The following is a 14,239-nucleotide window of genomic DNA, read 5'->3' on the forward strand; positions in this document are numbered from 1 at the left end:
TATTTTTGATGATGGACAATCTGGATTTTGGATAACTATCTCAATAATAATGAGTTAAGTAAAACAGATTAAATGAAATAAATCTACATATTCAAACGTCAAATAATAGTAATCCTAAATTTCAAAAATTAAATTTGAACATCTTATTTTTAATCTAAATTATTGGATTTAATTTTATCTTTTTAAATAGATCTTCATTATTGTATTATAGATAATAATATATAAAAATGAGGTTTTGTTATCAAAGTCAAACAGATATTGTACAAAAGATTAGTATGCAATAATAATAATATTGTGTGTGAGATCACAATATTTCAACAAATTTGTTAGAGTCAACCGAATTTCAAATTGTCAATAAAAGCAACTGGAATAAATAAAGTTCTTTGGATAGAGTAGAAAGGTTAGTCTAAAAAACAAGGATGCATAAGATTCCAATATACTTATCAAATTGATTGATTTTTTTACTCTGGAGTGTCTTCAGATTGGTTTTAAGGAAGTACTGTCAACAAAGTCGTACAAATATTTGCTACAACTACCACTTGTATGAAATGCTGATTTGAGACAACAGATGGTGCATAATGCAGTGTGGAGTATAAAGATTTGACGTATATGCCATTTTGTTATGCCATCAACAAGAGTCAACGCGCACAAGTGATAAATTGAAAAAGTGTTTGCATAGTATTGTTTTGCTGTGTTCAATATGTCAAAATTTGTATAAAATAAAGAGCATTTACGGACAGTGTTAATTTTTTGTTTTTATTTGAAGAAAATTGCTGCTGAATCATAACGATTATTTCGAGAAATTTATGGTGAATATGCTTCATCGCAAGATGCGATGGTTTCGGCGTTTCAAAAGTGGTGATTTTAATGTTGCAGACAAGGAACATCGAAAACCACCAAAAAGAAGATGTAGAATTGCAACCCTGATAAAAACTACGGATAGAAACGGACAGAAAATATATTCTATCCGTAGTTGTTTGCTTTACTATGCGTTTCTTAATCCGTAAATACAGACAGAAACCGATAGAATGTGTTTTGCAATTTATTGATTTCTGTCTGTAAAAACGGATAGACAACTCCGAATTCTATCCGTTTCTGTCTGCAAATGCGTATATGCATTTTATCCATTTCTGTCTGCAATTGAATACATACACACCCTGTCTGTTTCTGTCTGCAAATACGTATACGCATCCTGTCCGTTTCTATATGCAAACGCGTATACAAAAGATTATATTATAAAAAAGATTTTTTTTTTTTTCAAATCTTATTATTTTTTTTTTATTATAGGTTAATCTAATTTGCATATATTCTATTTTACTAATTATGATTACGCATTATTTTTCAATTTTTAAAAACGCATATTGGCGTCGGCGGGATTCGAACCTAAGATTTTGGGACAATAATCTAATATGCTAACACTGAGCTAATTGTACACTAGTGATATCATTAATAAAAAGTTATATTTGAAGTAAAGCTGATTTGAACAGGAAGAAACTTATGTGTTGAGTATCGCGCGAACACTCTCACTAATCTTTTGATTATTTAGGCTTAGATATTTTAAAAATAAACTACATAAATAATTAAAATCTGTTAAATTCCTTTTTTTTCTACATTCTATACGCCAGGATTTCTGTCCGCATCTGTCTGCATTTACGTTTCAGAATCTTATCCATTTTTATCCGCATTGTATCCGGCGCGTTTTTTATCTGCACCTGTCCGCGATTACGTACAGTAATCCTGTCCATTTCTATCCGCATCTTGTACGTAATCACATTTCACCTGTATTTGTCTGCAATTGCAAACAGAAGATTTGTCCGTTTCTGTCTGCATTCTATGCGCCGCGATTTCTATCCGGATTTATCTGCAATCACGTATCAGAATTCTATCCGTTTTTATCTGCATTGTATCTGGCGCGTTTGTTATCTGCATCTGTCCGCAATTACGAACAGCAATCCTGTCCGTTTCTATTCGCATCTTGTCCGTAATCACATTTTATCTGTATCTGTCTGCAATTGCATACAGAAGTTCTGTCTGTTTCTGTCTGCATTCTAGACGCTGCAATTTCTCTCCGCATCTTTCTGCAGTGACGTACGGAATCCTTTTTATCCTCGGTATCTATCCGTATTGTATCCATTGATATTTCTATTATCTGCCTGCATATATAAGTAATTAAAACCCGATCTTGCCCATGGTCCGACCAGCAAAAATAGCATTAAGAATTTGAATTAAAAATAGGACCAAAGCATGAAAAAACATTACTGACGTAAAAAGAATTTGTCAAAACTCAATTTTGCAACCAATTGTTATAAATAAATTACTAAAAATTGATTGTAGAAGAAAACTGATTACGAATCGATTCTACGTGAAAAATGACTTGATAAACATACATATATACTAATGCTTTCTTAATTGCTATAGTTGTTATAATTGTTATAAACAAATAATTTTTAAAATTGTTTTTTGCAATGTGCTTTTTATATTTATAACAATTTGTTTATAATAATTATAGTCTTCTTTTGCAATATGTTTCTTATGTTTGTAACAATTTATTTATAACAGTTATAATTGTTTGACAATTATAATTGTTATAAACAAATTGTTATAAAAAGCACATTGCAAAAAGAAATTTTTTAATTAATTTGTTTATAACAATTATAATAACTATTGTAATAATAGTTAAGAAAGCGTTATATATGTTTATTGAGTCATTTTTTACATAGGATCAATTGGCGTAATCAGTTTTCTCTACAGTCAATTTTTAATAATTTGTTTATAACAATTGGTTGCAAAATTGAGTTTTGACAAGTTTTTTTTTATGTCAGTAATGTTTTTTCATGCTTTCGTTTTATTTCTAATTCAAATTTTTTGTGCTATTTTTGCTGGTTGGACCATTGGCAGGATCGGGTTTTAGTTATTTATATATACGGGCAAATGCAGATAGAAATCTTGACGGATACAATGTGGATACATACGGATCAAATTTCTGTACGCAATTGCAGACAGATACAGATGAAATGTGATTACGGACAAGATGCAAATAAAAACGGACGGGATTGTTGTCCATAATCATGGACAATTGCGTATAGAAATTGCGACGAATAGAATGCAGATAGAAACGGATAGGATTCGTTCACGTAATTGCGGACAGAAATCGCGACGGATACAATGCGGATACAAACGGATAGGATTCGTTCACTTAATCGCGGATAGAAGCAGACAGAAATCCCGATGGATACAATGCGGATAGTAACGGATAACTTTTTTGTACGTAATCGCGTACAGGAGCAGACAGAAATCGCGACGGATACAATGCGGATACAAACGGATAGGATTCCTGCACGTAATTGCGGACATATGCAGATAGAAATCGCGGCGTATAGGATGCCGACAGAAACAGACAGAACTTCTGTACGCAATTACGAACAGATACAAGTGAAGTGTGATTACGGACACGATGCGGATAGAAACGGACAAGATTGCTGTCCGTAATCGCGGACAGATGTAGGGGAAATGTGATTACGGACAAGATGCAGACGGAAACGAATAGGATCTACTACTGCAAATGCGGATTTTCTATCCGCATGTTGTATTTGCAGATAGAACGGACAGTTAGAAATAGATAGATATTCTGTCTGTTTCTGTCAGTTTCTATCTGTAATTTTTACTACGGTAAGCATTGTTGGACGAAGACGATACACAAACACAAAAATAACTTGCAGAACAATTGAGCGTTAGTCAATAAACTGTTCAATCGCCTACGAGAGATGGGAAAGATTTAGAAGGTTGGCAGATGGATACCGCATGAGTTGAACGAGAGGCAGATGGAGAGGCGCAAAAACACATGTAAAATTTTACTCGAACGATACAAAAGAAAGTCGTTTTTGCATCGTATCGTTACTGGGGATGAAAAGTGGATATATTTTGAAAATCCCAAACGTAAAAAATCATGGATAGACCCAGGCGCACTGTCCACATCAACCGCAAGACCGAATCGTTTTGGCAGCAAAGCAATGCTTTGTGTTTGGTGAGACCAGAAGAATATGGTCTATTATGAGCTGTTAAAGCCTGGTGAAACGGTTAATACCAAACGATACCAACAACAATTGATCGATTTGAACCGTTTGCTACTTGATTAAACGACCAGAATATTGAAAAAGGCAACACAAAATCATTTTTCTCCATGACAATGCTCCATCACATGCGGCAAAACCGGTTTGCGATACGTTGGAAGCACTTAGCTGGGAAGTGCTAGCCCATGTGACTTACTCACCACACTTGGCTCCTTCCGATTATCACTTGTTTGCATCGATGGGTTATGCACTTGCTGAGCAGCGCTTTGGCTTGTACGAAGATGTAAAAAAATGGCTCAATGAATGGTTTGCGGCAAAAGGGGAAGATTTTTACTGACGTGGTATCCACAAATTTCACGAAAGGGAAACATGTATAACTAGCAATGGGGCATATTTTGAATAAATTACTTTTTATCATTCTTCCGAATTTAACGTGTTTTTTTTTTTGAAAAGAATCCGCATTTTATGCTTGTACACCTGGTAGTTAATAAATAGCAGTAATATTTTGAAACAGATGCAGAGTGCTCTACGTAGCTAGTCATTAGGGGACTCGTTTCAATCGGTGGCGGTGTATTATTCTGTCTGAAATTTGGCATTTCTGCTTTTGAACAGTTTTTAAAAAACAACCCACGTACCACAATATGTATATGTGTATATTTTTTTGTATATATTTTTTTTAAACGAAATGAAAATACAATTATTTGTTTTTTTTCTTTTTAGACGATTGTGTACGGGGACATGTTTTTTTATAACATAAATAAGCGAGAATGGACGTTGGTGAAAGCGCCAGGAGCACCGCCGCCGCGATGCGGCCATCAGGCAGTAGCCACAACGAATTGCGGTGGCGAATTATGGGTGTTTGGCGGAGAATTTACCAGCCCAAGCGAGTCGCAATTCTATCACTATCGGGACTTGTGGGTATTTCGATTTATCGACAAGAAATGGGAAAAGATCACGTAAATACAATATAACGACAGTCTAATTATTTATAGAATAAGTTCATTTTTATAATTTATTTTATAGCTCATTGTACTTGTTATTTTAATTTCTTTTTTTGATTTAAGTATTTTAAGTATTCCAGATAATTTATGCAAAGTTTTATTGCAGCGATTTGACATTTTTGTTAATAAAGTTTATTTGTTTATTTATAAGTTTAGATTAGACTAAAAGCAGATAAAGATTACAAGTGTCTCTAATTTAAATGAAAGATATTTAACATTTATATAACTATATTTTAAAAAGTAAATAAGATCGTTATTAACAAGGAGACATTACAGCTTGATCTGTACGGAATTTAATGATTTTGTTTGTGTGAATATTTTATAGTATAAACTTTTATTAACCAAAAGGATAAATTGTCACACTCAAGCGTTTTCAAGAAAATTAAAGTTAAAGATTTTTAAGCGACTTATAAATACGTTTTCCGCGAGGTTTTCTCGAAGCCCGTGTGAGTCACTCATAGCCTTAAGATTGATGGTTTAAGTTTCGATAAATAAATTTTTTTCCAATCATAATAGAATTTTTAAGTAAAATAAATTAAGTAAAGTAAAATTGTAAATTACATTTATATATTTTGTCTATTTTGTATTAGCAAAATATGAATTTTTTTCTTTTATTTAGACAATTTGCTTTTAGAATTACTGATTATTAAAAATAAAATTAATGATCTTTACATTTGGCACTGTAAGAATTTTACAAATAACTTAACTTTTTAAGCAATTAAATAAATTAAAAAAAAATTAATAATTTTTTTTAACTTGTATTCTTTATGATATTCTTAAAAATAGAAACTTTGCACTTATAATTTTTTTAAATTTTTTATACTTGCCTATACTTTTTTACAGTTAGTAAAAAGAATTTTTTTCTATTTTATAAAATACTTGAAAATTTTATGACATTAAAAGCCTACATTTAAATTTATATTAGTATATTATAAAATTTTACACTTTTAATTTTTAAACATTTATTATTAATTTTTTTAGAAGTTTATAGTCTTTATCTCTGCCTATGTCACTCAATTATATACACGCGTATATGCGAGCACGTACGCACGCACACATGCATATGCGTTGCATGACCTTAACAAAACTTTGCTGCCGTGCCGTTCTAATTCTGGTTGATTAAAAAAGTTGATCAACCATATCAATCGAAAGAGGAGATTTCAAACTTTTTTTACGTCCTGGTCCGAACCTCTTATCTCATTCTGTCTTCACACAGCAAGCATTTGAAACTTCATGTGGGATTTCTTAGATTCACTTATGTGTTTAAGGGTTAAGCTTTGACTATATAACGTTTATTGTATTTAACCTTTGATGAGATTTGCTATTTTTATTTTTTTTTATTTTTTATTATTTTAAAGATATTTTTGTGGATCACATATTATATTATAACTTATTTCAATTTTGTATTGATTAAATTTTGTAAACATTGTAAGGGTATTTTAGGTATTGTTCAATTTTGACTGATAATAGTTAAGTAAAACCAAAACGTTTTTGTAATTAAAAATAAGTACAATTAATTAAGAACATATAAAGAAAATCTGTTGATGCTTGTTAATCGACTTTTAAAAAAAAATAATAGGGCTTAAAAAATCTAGTTAGCGATATTTATTTGAGCTTTGGATGATCTTGAAAAGTCTAGTCAAGATCAACATAAAAAAATCTTAAATAAAAATTTCTATTTTTTTATATATATTCACACATACAGTTTAGTATAATGATTAAAGTGCTGTGACGATGCACCCCGTATAAAGTATCGTCCCGGCGAACATCGGCCGGAAAGGCCGCTAGGCCCCAACCGGGGATACCTCGGGTACCCGTTTTTAAAGACTTAAAATACTGCAATATCGTCTGGCGACAAACACCGCTAGAGGAGACGCGCCGAGCCATCGCACGCGCTGAGTCGCGCACGCGCACTCGGAGGACACGCGGTCCTTCCTACCCCGACGACTCCGCCGTCAAGCGCCGAAAAGATAACGGAGGCGAGCAGAGTCGCTCGGTATAAATAGGGCCGTCACGACGAGAAACGTCGACTCCGTTACCAGCCAGCTATCCGATACCTATCCGCTGCGCTCGTGACATTCCGCTCCCAGCCGTCAGAAAAACCGGTCGAAGAGTGCTTGGCCGCGGCGAGAGGGTACTCCGCCTTCCGACACCGATCCTTCCTAAACATACGGCCACTCGAAAAGTCGAGATCCGCTCGGGACCAAGGTCCCTGGTCAGTGAGCCGGCCCCCGGCTGCTCGGAGGCAACCTCCCTCGCCTCGCGACACCCACCCAAACCGCGACCGCCGTGTTCGGGGTCTCGGGTCAAGGTACTTGACAGGGTGCCGCGCGTCCGACCTGCCTGCGACGATCCCGTCGAAAAGCCGCCATACCGCGCGGGAATCCGGCCCGCTTGCGATAATCGCGTCGCGACGGCTAGCCCGCGAACCGTACCGCAGACCACGCCTACCGCGTCGCCGAACGCGGCACACAGGCCGAGGGCCGCACCCACACAAGATCGCGCCGATCTACTCTTGTGTAATCCAGCGCTGGGACGCGCCTATACTTGTATATACACATATGTAAATAGCTCACCTTGTACATAACGTCTAGCGAATATATGTCAATACGTTCGAAATCATATCTCGCGTCAAGTATCTCGAACCGCCCCGTCGACCTTCCTTTCTCCCGCGTCGAACCATTTTCGCGGTTTAGCATCGAGAATCCGGCGAGCTGATCCGCGCGCGGAAAGTCAGTAAATTACAGTACTTTTTTTTTTGAAAAGAAAATTTTATTAAAAAAAATTTAATATAACAAAGTTTTTATTATCTCAACTATTTTCAGTAAAATAGTAGCCGAATTATTGTCGCACAATCAAAAAGAGAACAATTTTATGGCTAAAAAGTCGAGATAATAGACTAAAATAAGTCGAGATAATAGACTAAATTTTTTCGAATAAAATCTTGTCAGGCAAAAGGACATTATATTAAAATTGAATATACGTGTACTTAAAAAATGATTTTTGCATTTGAAGAATTAAAAAGTTGGAAATAATCTGGTAGAAACAACTTGTTCTAATTTGTCCTAATTCGCAGAATACGATTTTTTATATGATAAAGTGACCATTTCCAATGCTATCTCAATTAAACGAGAAGTAAATGTGTAAGAAGTATTTATGTTTCTAGAGCTCCAAACGGTCCATCAGCCAGAAGCGGACATAGAATGGTGCACTTGAAGAAACAGCTGATAGTGTTCGGCGGGTTCTACGACAATTTGCGACATGATTATAAATATTACAACGATGTTCACATTTTTGACCTGGAGACTTACACATGGCGAAAAATTGATCCTGCTGGTAAGAGAATAAACGAATCAATTTGTTGCTTTTTTGGAAAATTTTTATTTAGAATAAATTGAAAAACAAATTTGAAAATAAGTTTATGATTATTAATATACACATAGGTATTTATGCATTTTTTAAAAATCTTCTAACTGTACATCTTCTAACAGTTTTTTTTTATTATTGTTTAAAATAACATGTAATTTCATGAGAAGAAAATTCTTATGGCCTTTATGAAAAGAAAAGAGTTTTAAATAATTAAATCTCAATAAAATATACGAATTTTGAAAGGGCACAGCAGAAAGTATGTGTATACTTATCCTGCTGTGCCCTTATGAGGATAAGTATGAGTAAATACTACTCTTGCATGAATCTGGTCGAAATTTTTACTATAAGTTGGTAGTAAACTTTACTGTAAAAGTAAATTTTTTAAAAGATTATATCTAAAAAGAATTTTTTATGGGAGTGATGTAGGTAAAATTAAAAATAAAAAAAATGTTATTTTTCTTTAATGGATGAACCGATTTTGACGAAAAAAAAGTATTATAGGAATCAATAGTACGGTGTTAGAGAAAAATTATGAATTCTTTTCTCGAAAAAAACTAGTTGAAAAAAATTGTCAAAACTTTTACCATTTTTTTCTTGAAAACAAAATCTTATTCGAAAAAAATTTGATATAACAAAGTTTATATCATCTTAATTATTTTCAGCCATAAAATAGTAGCTGAATTATTTTCACACAATTAAAAAACAGCAATTTTACGGCTGAAAATAAGTCAAGATAATAAACAAATTTTTTTCGAATAAAATCTTGTCAAGAAAAAAAAACATTGAATATAAAAGAAATCTTTGACTTATCTAGTATAACATATTTTCAAAACAATTGGAAGGTTATTTTATAGTTTAAAAATTTAATGCTTTTCAGCATGCCGCGTATGATTCGGGCGCTGCCTACACCTCACTTTCGTCACTAACGGTTATTTCCTTATAAGCGCTACAATATTATTTAATATTAAATAATATTTCTGAAATATTATTTAATATTAATAAACGATGATTATATGTTCACTTCTGATAATATTATATGAATATTGTACAAATATTTTATAGGAAATAAATAATATTCAATATTTTAAGTTATCGGGAATACTATAACTGTTGAGAAACAGATAATTTATACTATTGTAGCTTTATTCTTCCGTTAGATTAGTTTGTAAGTTTGAATAATAGAGTTGATAAACCGTTATGTCGAACGCGTTTATTTTCAAAATAAACTGTAAATTCATGTGACTTTGGCTTTCTTGACATCGGGAAAACAATATCGACCACGGGATAAGATTTTGCGCCAATGGTCTCGTCCTCTCCAAGAGGGCCTCGTCAAGCCGAGTTTCGGAGTAAACCGATCTTTGTCCGGATCTTCGTTAGATTTACCGATACACGGTCAAACGAGCGACACCAAAAACTTCTGATAACGTTTCGAGAAAGTAACACATTTCTCATACGAGGCTGTTCGTGCAAAAGCTTGACGTCTAATTGCCACTGTGGCACGTCGTGTCAGAAAACTGGAGAATTCTGTGTAATTCAGGACGTGAAATAAAATCAGTTATTATTTAATCTCACAAAAAATAAAGTTTCATTTTTCGACAACAATTCTCTCTGTTCTCGAGGATACTGAGGCTCGACGAAGATAACTGGTGCTCGCTTCGACGCTGCCATGCTAACAAGGGCACCACACACAACCCGGGTCACCGATTTTGATGAAACTTTACAGTTATGTAGTATTAGTATAGAAGTACTAAATGCTAAACGGAGACGATGCACTACTCAACCGTTGACGTGAAATCGTTGTTTGAATTTCACCATATAGCTTTAATACCGTAATATTGAAGGAGTTTGGCAAGTAGCAGCGTGGTGTGGCGGACAGCGCGAGCGCCTATAGTTTTGCAGGTCGCGGCCGTCGCGGGTTCGAGTCCACAAGTTTTTTTTTTTTTTTCTTTTACCCAGTACTCTTATTGTTACAATATATATATATATATATATATATATATATATATATATATAATAAAATATATAATAAATAATACACAGATATAGATATAATAATACGCAAAAAATCTTCTCTGCATTCGAACTTTTGTTAGTTTACTTTATATACATTTATATATATATATATATATACACACATAGATTTATATGGATGGCGAGATATTTATATGATATATTTGATTGTGAGAGTTAATATGCATATTTATTTATGTGTAAGTACAAAAACAATTACAAATGAATTTATTCGTCGTCTTGCTCTGTAATTTTGCACACTTTCGGGTGATAATAATCATAAAAACAAGTAAAACATAAAACTGATTTACACCACGAACATTTTATAAATCCAATTTAAATCCAATTTTTTTTTTTTTATTTATTATATATTTTATTTTATATATATATATATATATATATATATATATATATATATATATATATATTGTAACAATAAGAGTACTGGGTAAAAGAAAAAAAAAAAAAACTTGTGGACTCGAACTCGCGACGGCCGCGACCTGCAAAACTATAGGCGCTCGCGCTATTCGCCACACCACGCTGCTACTTGCCAAACTCCTTCAATGTTACGGTATTAAAGCTATATGGTGAAATTCAAACAACGATTTCACGTCAACGGTTGAGTAGTGCATCGTCTCCGTTTAGCATTTAGTACTTCTATACTAATACTACATAACTGTAAAGTTTCATCAAAATCGGTGACCCGGGTTGTGTGTGGTGCCCTTGTAAGTAGAACGCGGCCGTGCTTTAAATAAAGCACGGCCGCGTTCTACTTAGCACGGCAGCGTCGAAGCGAGTGGTCCTTCTGAATATCTTACTCAGCTGGATCTTGATTCGTTGCTCGACAAAACAAGTGCACAACTTCCTTCACGTTTTCTTTGAGCCAGAGTCTGTGGTTATCGCGAAAAGTTCAAATTTGCATTCGCAACAATAACTTTTAAACGTAACAATTATAAAATTTATGAATATTTGTTACGCTTAATAATTCACATTAATTTTTGACAGTAATAATATTGTAACGACCCTTTTGTACACGGTGGTCGGGCGAAGAATGAGGGCCCGAGGGAGGTCGATGAGAGAATTAGCCTTGATGTAATAGAAATAATAAATGTAAAAATTTATTCTTTTAATTTGGTAGATAGTTGAAGTACAGTAAATGAATTGACGCAAGTAAAGAAAAGAACAGACAGACAGACGTAACAGTAAGAATCGTAATACATTGAACGTGGACAGAGATAATTCGGTAATTTTATACAGACGACGGAAGTTACACAATAGACACGTATGTTTACCGGTCGGATTCGCGAGACAAGTTTCTCTGAATTTGGTAGGTATCTCTAGACGGTCCGCGGGCCGTTGTGTTGTCGCGCTATGCCGAACTGTTTGGCTATCTAATAACAGCTCGCGTGCTGAACGCGAACAATGAGCTTTGTGGCCCGGTGACGCGGGTACGGCGGTAATACGTCACGGAGCACGGATCCGTGCTAGAGTTGGTATAAAGAGAGTTGCGACAATTACCCGGAAATCGCCATTAAGGGGGAAAATATATAGCTACATAGCGCCAATTTCAAAATATGAGCAAGCAATACTGTGTAACACAATGTATATACAATTCAATGCTTTCTTTTGATACAATCATACAGAGCCGTTTTTTCGTATACAGTGAACATTCTTAACCTTAATTTCTGCACAATTTTGAAAACCATGTCAAATGATCGATATTATTTATTCATGAGAGGTCGAATACATCTAGCTTTGATAGAAGCAGTGTTTTATGAGTTGATATTGTGTAATACTATGTCACACAGTGTCTGACTATGTTTTGTTGCTGGAAAGCTCTCAATAACAATGAAATAAAATTTTAACTTTAAATAATTATTACTTTTTTTAAATATATATAAGTTTTTTACATTTTGAGTTCTACGACTTACAATTAGAATTATATAATTTAAAAAGATTATTTTAAGGAGATTTTTATTTTATGCAGCAGAAAGATTATGCTAAGAAAAAATTAGTTTTATAAATATACCAGGATCAAATACTTAACTCAATCATCTTAAATTTCTCGTAAATTGTTATATAAAAAAGAAATGTTTAAAAGAAAAATTATATGTTAATAAAAAAATAATTATTACATTAAAGTGTTTTGACATCCTTTTGCTGCACAATGTACCATCTCACTAAACAATGTGTACAGAAAGACTATTTAACATATTTTCTTTAATATTATTCATTAGTCTACATATAAAATGACAATAATATTGGAATAATAAATATAATGTTAACAATAAGAAATAAAAAAATAGATAAATTTTTAAAACAATTTGAGATTATATTTGTATGTCATTATTTTTATTATTTATTAAGAAATAGTTAACTTCTTGGCTTTAAAAAAATATTGACAAAAATTACACTTGTGTAATTAATAATCTTTTCAGAATTAATATTCTTTCTAGAGTTTGCAAAAAGGTTGCAAAAGAGTTTGTATCAACTGACACACGTAAACACACTCTTCAACCAAAGATGATTAGGCTGCGTTCGGGAATACATACCAAGTTCTTCCGAGTATCATTTTATCCTTGTTTAGCATTCAGTGAACAACAAAGATAAAACGACAGTCCAAGGCACTCGGTGTGTACAGCTCTATTTAATCTACCTAACCTAACTGATAACTAACCGGAATTTCCCCCTTAATGGCGGAGCCAATCAGCATTAGGCACATACATTGTCGCAACTCTCTTTATACCAACTCTAATCCGTGCGTCGTCGTTCGGGAACCATCGCGTGACCTCCGTGACCCCAGCTGTCGGACTAACAGATATAATCATTTTGAAGGTGCCATTTATTTGCTAGTCATTTGCTAATGTTTGCATGTTTTTTTGTTTTGTTTGCATATTAATTAGTTTAAACAAAAAATCGAAATTAAAATTTGGACAAATTTGGACAAGTAAAAAGCCGTTTTGCCTTTATCTCATAATTTTCTGAATAATTCAGTGTCGAATCGTTTGCTAGTCGTTTGCTAGTTCCGAATATATAAGTATTATTCTAATTATATCGATAAATAATGTAATAATTGATTTATTAATGGGATTTCTATAGTAACTTTAGCCCTAGTAACTTTCTAGGTGACTCGATGCACATGCGCCAGTTTTATCCCCAGTAAAATCTGTGGGTGGCATACCTAAACAACTGCATGAGAATCTGGTGTGATTGTACTATCTTTTTAAACTTACAGTAGACAATACAAAAGGCCGTTTGGACCTTGAGCGTGTGCGGAATGTCAATGTGTCCTGCCGTCCGTGTGGATGTGCTTGTTCATTAATGAAATTTTTTTGAAATTGTCGATTGCATCACAATCGGCTATTATTAGAATTTTTATTCTTAACTTTTGAGTTCTGATTTTGTGTTTCATAATTAAATTTTGAAGAAGAGGCGAAAGTAAGTCAACGTGCCAGTACCTTAAATGTAGATGATGGAGTAGAACTTGTAATGCAATGAGTTTAAGAATAAAAATTCTAATGACCGATTGTGCAATCTGATGCAATCGGCGATTTAAAAAAAAATTTCAATAACGAAGACATCCGCACACGCTCAAGGTCCAAACTGGGACCCAACGGACTTTTGTCTCTTGTGTTGTTTAAAGTTTAAAAAGATAGTACACTCAGCGTGTTTGATTCTGTTCATGGGAAAATTTTTTAAACTGAGAAGTCGCTATCTTTCTACATACAGTTTATGATTAACGTAACGACCAATAAGCTCTAATCGTTACTTTAATCATAAACTGCGAGT

General features: G+C 33.6%; 1 protein-coding gene across 3 annotated transcripts in view; it reads left to right on the forward strand.

Annotated features, from left to right (window-relative positions):
• The window catches only part of LOC105205447 (kelch domain-containing protein 4), an 88,877-nt gene that overhangs the window by 42,050 nt on the left and 32,588 nt on the right, over positions 1-14,239 (forward strand). For all 3 annotated transcript variants that reach the window (XM_039458208.1, XM_039458209.1, XM_039458210.1), the window contains 2 exons: positions 4,791-5,026; positions 8,238-8,407. In XM_039458208.1, the coding sequence (XP_039314142.1) occupies positions 4,791-5,026; positions 8,238-8,407 (406 nt within the window). The remainder of the gene's footprint in view (positions 1-4,790; positions 5,027-8,237; positions 8,408-14,239) is intronic.

Source organism: Solenopsis invicta, chromosome 16, assembly GCF_016802725.1.
Source record: "Solenopsis invicta isolate M01_SB chromosome 16, UNIL_Sinv_3.0, whole genome shotgun sequence".
Classification (NCBI taxonomy): domain Eukaryota; kingdom Metazoa; phylum Arthropoda; class Insecta; order Hymenoptera; family Formicidae; genus Solenopsis; species Solenopsis invicta.